Genomic DNA, 7,008 nt, shown 5'->3' with positions numbered 1-7,008 from the left:
CTTCCAAGTGTTCCAGGAGTCAGCCCATACTCAGAAAACCTGCATGTCACTCCCTCTGCACCACCATACCTGCTTCAAATAATCCTACAAACCGACCCTTTGGAAAGGCAAATTCACAACTCCACTCCCTAGTTTGCTCATTCTTCAGATTTTATATGTTTTAAAGGGGGACAGGTGCCTGTACAGTTAGGACTCTGACCTCAATCACAAAATAAGATAGAGGAAGATGGGAAGCCCCAGTGGCTCAGCAGTTTAGCGCCGCATGCAGCCCAGGGTGTGATCCTGGAGACCCGGGATCGAGTCCCATATTGGGCTCCCTGCGTGGAGCCTGATTCTCCCTCTCTCTGCCTGTGTCTCTGCCTCTCTCTCTCTCTGTGTGTCTCTCCATGGGTGAATAAATAAAATCTTAAAAAAAAAAAAAAAAAGATAGGGCAGCCCCGGTGGCTCAGCGGTTTGGCGCTGCCTTCGGCCCAGGGTGTGATCCTGGAGACCCAGGATCGAGTCCCACGTCAGGCTCCCTGCATGGAGACTGCCTCTCCCTCTGCCTCTCTCTCTCTCTCTCTCTACTCCAGGGCTGATGACAGAGCTGGGTGTGGGTAGGTTCTCCTAGGTTCCCCCAGTCACTCTAAGGAACCTCCATCAGCCTCTGCCAGGAGTAGGCTGGTTTGCTATCAATTGCTTGATAGCTTGGCCATCCATCCATCGACCAAACATGACATTCAAAGGGCATCTTTGGACATGGAGGGAATGAGAGCCACAGAAATCACGAACCCCATAGCTATTCCTTACCTGTTTCCACAGACCAGCCTAAAATAAAATTGTCCAGGCCCTATGTGGCTCCCTTCCCTAGCATCTGGTCCAAGAGTAAGGATCCATCTCTGCCCCTTCTGGGATGCCCTTCTGTTGCAAGTGGAGTCCGAAGGGCCTTCATGAATGCCCAGTTGAGCTGGCCAAAGAAGAGTGCCTTAGAGCAAAAGAGAATACCAGGGCCCTGAATCCTGCCTCTTCTACCCTTACCCTCCCGACTGCCTTCATTCAAGCCTGTCCAACTATACCACTGGAGGTTACCATGGCAACCACACCCACAGGCAGCAGGTAACCAGGAAATAGCTGCCAACAGTGATGGTGGGTGAAAAAGCCAAAAGCAGAGACCCTGAAAAGTCAGAGAAATATAGACTGTGGCAGAGAAGAGGAGGTCCCAGAGCACTGACAGGTGCTCAACTCCAAGCCAGCCCTAGGAGTCACTACCCAGCAGGCAGTCAAATCTTGTACAGACTGCCACATCACCAACCACAGGCAGACATAAACACAATGGGGCCAATTCTCAGAGATGTTTACAACTACGGATCACAGTCACACAGGTGGGGCACATGTTTAGCCCAACAGCAGTGGGTCTGGTGAAAATGCACATGGGTAGGGTACCAACTACTATTTCCAATGAAACAGTAGATTTCATGTACTCAATAGGTTTACTATTTTAAAGGGTTTTTTTTTTCTCTTTCCAGGAAGAAAGGAACCACTCAAATTCCCCCAGACTCCTCTGGCAGCCTGTTCTTGGCCCAGATCTCCCAGTTTATACACACCTTCTGCCCTCTGATACCCTCTGCTTACTGGGGGTGGGGGAGTGGACTTAGCCCCAGCAGCAATACCTCTCTCCTCTGCCCAAAGGGTATCTCTAAGCCACTCCAATCGCCTACCTTCTCCTGGAACCTGTTAGTCATCTGACCACCCCACGTGCCGGCCCCTCTGGTCCAGTCTTCCCAGCTCATTTAGTATCTACCATTATCAGTTTCCGTTTTGCCTTAGAAGTGTTTATGAGCCTCTTGGACAGGAAGGCTTGGGGAAGTAGGCTATGTTTTCTCTGTCATCACCCAAGCTGTCCTTCAGCCTCTATTATAGAGCTGTCCTTCAGCTTCCCTCAGACTGCTCTATTTTAACAAGCATCTATGACCCAGGGAGCAGTTAATTCCCAGACCACCTGTTTCTGCACCTGTGAACCACCCCTCCCAGAACACTGTGTCCCAAGAAAGTGTCTGATTCTTCAGTGGACCTTGGGTCTGCCTGGGAGACCCCTCAAGGCAAGGACAGAACCTGGGAAGCAAGGGAGAGCCTGGCTGGAGAGCCACAGGCTTATATGCTCACCAGAGCAGAGAAAGCAGAAGAGAGTGATGAGGGAATACCTGACCCTGGAGCTCTCCCAGAGCTTGTTGGGACTCTGTGTGGTACCTGTGAGTCAGGCCAGTTGCTGGGCTTTGACCCTGTAGTATATACAGGCCTCCTGGAGCTTGGGTCAAGCAGCCCCAGGACAGCCTGATAGCATCATGAATCTTTCTTCAGGCCTATGGACACCCAGATATCACTCTATTTTCTGCACACTATTATCAATCTGTCAGTGATCTTGGCAGTTCAGCTTACCCTGTCTGAGAGTTGGCTATCACATCTGAAAGTGGGGGGTGAAAACCCCTGCCCATTATATATTGAGTTTTATGGGAATAAAGAAATAAGACAGAACCCATGGAAAGGTTAGAAAAGCCATAGGGGATTCCAGCCTCAAAAGAACTGTAGGGAGGGGATCCCTGGGTGGCTCAGCGGTTTAGCGCCTCCCTTCGGCCCAGGATGTGATCCTGGAGTCCCGGGATCAAGTCCCACATTGCGTTCCCTGCATGGAGCCTGCTTCTCCCTTTGCCTATGTTTCTGTGTCTCTGTGTGTATGTGTGTCTCTCATGAATAAATAAATAAAATCTTAAAAAAAAAAAAAGAACTGTGGGGAAAGAACTGTGGGTGGAGATGTTACAACCTTTTAGCAGAAATGGCACTGAAGCTTCTAATAGGCTTGTTGCAATATCCCACTGTTTGTCCCTCACCTTTGACCCAGTTATACTCTCCTTTGTGCCTGGGTGAGGCCTTATCACTGGCTGGTTGTTTTAACACTTGCTGTCTGGCTTCTGCTTAATGCTGTCCGTGACAGAGAAGTTGCTGAGGAGGGCCCTGGTCTTTCCCTACACCCTTACCCCCACCAGGGAGAAAAAGAGATCTATCAGGAACAGGTGGCATTTCAAAGTGCATCATAAAAAGGAAGTGCCAGCCAGGAGGGAGTTCCTCACCATCTGCTCTGCTCCCTTCACAGATATGTCTTCCAGGGCTTCCCTATTTTATTTAACAACTATTGAACAACCAAAGGAGTAGAAATATCTACTACCACTAACACCAAGGAACCCAAACATTCCATTTTAAAATGGAAGCTGTTTCAAAGGACAAATTATCCAGAAGCATGGACTGTGAAAGTCATCCTGAGCCATGGGAATGGCTGTCATTTGGCTGGAATGCAAATGCACTTCACAGGGGCTTCCAGGCAAAGGCTGAGGTTGCAGGACTGTCTCAGAGACAGGGTGCACAGGGAGCTTCAAGAAACATGCATGTGGCCTTCTCCAAACCAGTGAGATTAAAATCCTCAGCATGAGGGGGCAGGCATAACACTGAATTAATCTTCCTTACAGAGGGCACAAAATTTTCATCTCTAAACAATGTTTTTTTTTTTTATCATAATTCCTATCTGCTCATCCAAAAATATCTTCCCAGGAATAAAGTATCCTTCCTTAAACCCTCAAATCTTCAGCTTCCTGTCAGACTGGCCACACCCACATCCACATGGGAGTGGGTCCCTCTCCCCTCACCCCTTTATACAAAATGTGGCTCTAAAGCCAAAGTCCAAGTGTCTCTGCACAGCTGCAGCAATGTGAGAAGCACCAGCAAAAGTAACTGTGACTGCCAGTTGGGACAATGCCAGAGAAGCCCGGCTTCAGGAGCCTCACCACCTACCAGATAAGGACAAATTAACTTGTCTCCCTTACCTCCCCTGGATGCACCTGGGCATCATTGATAGCCTAATTATTAGCAAAGCCCTGCTGGTGACATCAGATCACCTGACCCCAAAACCCATATGAAATGTCAAGATTGGGACGCCTGGGTGGCTCAGCAGTTGAGTGTCTGCCTTCAGCTCAGGGCTTGATCCCAGAATCCCGGAATCGAGTCCCACGTTGGGCTTCCTGCATGGAGTCTGCTTCTCCCTCTGCCTGTGTCTCTGCCTCTCTCTCTCTCTCTCTCTCTCTCTGTGTGTGTGTGTGTGTGTGTGTGTGTGTCCATGAATAAATAAATAAGATCTTTGAAAAAAAAAAAGAAAAGTCAAGATTGCTTTTGGCTTAGAACAATCAACTATCTTGCTTGTGTTAGAAAATATATTGTGGATGTTTCTATGGCATTAGCTCAGGGCAAAGAGGTGAAAGAATGAAGGGAAAAGGCTGCAGACTTGTACTGAGGGCTATCAGAACAGTTAGCAATCAAGTAGTCACCCGCTCCCCCTTACCTTCTCTATCAAGCAGCTGCTGTTAGGACAGTCAGGTAAGGCTGGCTAACCAAAACTTCCTCCTCTTTCTTGGGCCGAAGCCCCTGCCTGAAGCCATCAAGGAGGGATTATGGATCCCTAACAGCCTCCACCAAGGCCACAGGCTACCTGCTGAAATGACCCAGAATCAAAATAATTTCACACAATGCAAAAATTAGAAACAATATTTATTGTTTCCTGTTAAAATAGGGCACTCTCATGAGAAAAGAATGTGTAAAAAGAGCTTTTCCTACACCCCTGTCACTTATCTCAGCAGGCGAGGAGTGTTGATTCAAAATCCTCCTCACTGTGTAGGAGGGAAAGCTCTTCATCTACTCCTGGCAAATTAGGTTACTATAGTTTTAGTTTTTATTTCTTGCATGCATTAAAAAAAAAACTGACTGTTAACAGGGGCTATATGCCCTAGGCATATTTGCTCAGTACACTTGGACAGAGAGATGTGGGCCTCAGCTCCACATCCCCATGTGCAGACCAGGATTAAGTGACACTCTGGAAATCAGGTGGGTGAAGTTCCTGAGTAGGGATCAAAGGAAACATCAGCTCTTGGTCAGCTGGTTGAAAACATGCATAGTGTCTCCAGTGAGAAGCCAAGATTTCCTCTTTCTGGAGTAATATTTTGGGTACAGTAGGGCCTTTAGTCAACCAGTAGACAGCTCTCTGACCACAGCTGGAATCTGGTCTAGAAGCTACTTATTCCACCTCCAAATCCTCTTGAGATCCTGTAAATTGACATGAGTAAATTCAAGTTTCAAAATGGCACACCAAGTTATCCATGTAGAGGGTGTCATTAAGGCAATGGTCTCAACAAGTTCATGTACAGAGCTCTGATCCCACCATTCCCCTTCCTTTGCCTTTCAGGACTGCCTAGTCCTGCCGATTGCTCCTCTTCCGTAATAGCTTCCGTTATCCAGAAACCTCAAACAGCCTTTAGCTTCACAAGTTGGGGGTGGCCCAATTAAGGAACTTCATGGCAACTTCAAAGCCAAGGAAACAGGCCTAAAAGGAGTTAGAAGGAAGAGAAAAGCTAACAGGAATTGTGACTATCACAGAGATCCTACCATCATGCTTGGCTGACCCTGTCAGGACCAGAACCCTTCCCTAACTTTAGTTCTGATCAGAACTGTTCCCCAACTTCATTCCCACCCCAGATCAGGGAATCAAGCTGTGATTTTTTATTCCTAAGAGGGGAAGAAAATCCATGTCTCACAACTGTCTACTTCTGATGACCAAGTCATGAAATCAAAGCCCCTCCCCTCAAAGAATCCCAAAGACAACCCCTCCTAAAGCTTCAGGAAAAGAAGCAAATAAGGAAGCTCTGGTTGAGGGTGGAATTTGGGGAAAAGTGATCCAATCCTAGGAACAAGCAAAAGTCAGCCCACCTAGACCTTGCGCCCTGCTCTAAGCTCTGAAGGTAAAGCACAGCCCTTGTCTTCCACTCACCGCATTGGCTGGAAAGGCTCGGATCATCACTGCATTGAACCCCTTATACAAGGATGTGACTCCTTCATCCCGGATCAGTTCTCTCAGTACATCTCTGAAACCATTAGGATATTTTCCAGGAGGTGCTGTGGGTGGAATCCAACTATTAAGGCTTTAGGAAGTTTCCTGACCTGCCTGTGGTGACCCGCATGGGGACAATTTTGTAGTCAAGTCTTCCTGCAGGGTCACAGCATCAGGAAGAGGACACCCTCTAGGTCATCTGGGACCAGTCCACAGACAACACAGTTCACCTTGGGACAAACAGACTCAGTGTCTGGACTGATGCTGAGCGAATGAAAAAGAATGAAGAATGAAACAGTCCTTCTGGTCATGTGAAGGCAGCAGAGTTCATTTGACTGCTTATCTCACTTATTTTGTGTTTTGGCCAATGGGAAATAAGTCTAGGGTTCCAGGAAAGAAATGACTGCAAGGGAAAAAGTTGGTCAGACCGATGCTGGGTGCTGCTGTGGAGAGTGAATATCTCTAGGGCCCTAAGAGCTCTGCACCCCAGGGGCAGCCAGTTCTGGGACCCACTCCACCCTCATCTGCCCCACTACCCTCCACTAACCAGTCTGGAAGCGGGACTTGAGCACGTCCGGGGGGATTGCCACAGCCCAGTTGAAGATCCCTGCGATGCCCCCAGCCACCAGGATCCGAGGCACACTGAGCTCACTGACACTGCAGAACACCAACCGCAGTCCCAGTCAGACAAAGACTGTGAGCACAGCATTCAGACCATCCCTCCCATGGCAGGTGGGGCAGTTACAGAGAGAAGGGAGGAGGTCCAAGGCCAGGGCTCCTGTGACATGCCAGCTGCCACTCCTTGAAGGTGGTTTCATGAACTTGTTTCACATACTTGCTCCAGCAGATGAGGTATAGAGTCAGCAGTGTTAGCTGGGTCTCAGCAGCAAGGAGAAGAAAGTAGATGCGGAGCCAGACCCACTTTGCCTTCAGACCCATTCACAGGAAAGGCCAACCAACCCATGACTGAACAAAGTGGCCTCTAAGTTTTCTTCTCCTCACCTCTTTCCCTCTGGAGTGAGGATATTTTTCAGCCACTCATATGTCATGAAATACATCCCACTGGCTGGAACATCTGTTAGGGGCCAGAAAGAAGCAAAGTAAAT

At 48.3% G+C, this 7,008-nt stretch overlaps 1 protein-coding gene across 1 annotated transcript in view; it reads right to left on the bottom strand.

The window, feature by feature from the left end:
• Window positions 1-4,552: 4,552 nt before the first annotated feature.
• Window positions 4,553-7,008, bottom strand: part of SLC25A20 (solute carrier family 25 member 20) — a 31,322-nt gene continuing 28,866 nt past the window's right edge. Inside the window, exons 6-9 of the mRNA XM_055344642.1 lie at window positions 6,905-6,977; window positions 6,450-6,559; window positions 5,843-5,967; window positions 4,553-5,398 (exon numbers count right to left, since the gene is read on the bottom strand). Of these exons, the coding sequence (XP_055200617.1) occupies window positions 5,336-5,398; window positions 5,843-5,967; window positions 6,450-6,559; window positions 6,905-6,977 (371 nt within the window). The 3' untranslated portion in view covers window positions 4,553-5,335. The remainder of the gene's footprint in view (window positions 5,399-5,842; window positions 5,968-6,449; window positions 6,560-6,904; window positions 6,978-7,008) is intronic.

The sequence above is a fragment of the Nyctereutes procyonoides genome, unplaced genomic scaffold (assembly GCF_905146905.1).
Source record: "Nyctereutes procyonoides isolate TBG_1078 unplaced genomic scaffold, NYPRO_anot_genome, whole genome shotgun sequence".
NCBI classification, from domain to species: domain Eukaryota; kingdom Metazoa; phylum Chordata; class Mammalia; order Carnivora; family Canidae; genus Nyctereutes; species Nyctereutes procyonoides.
Note: the sequence above shows the minus strand (reverse complement) of the source record. Positions and strands in the feature narration are given on the sequence as shown.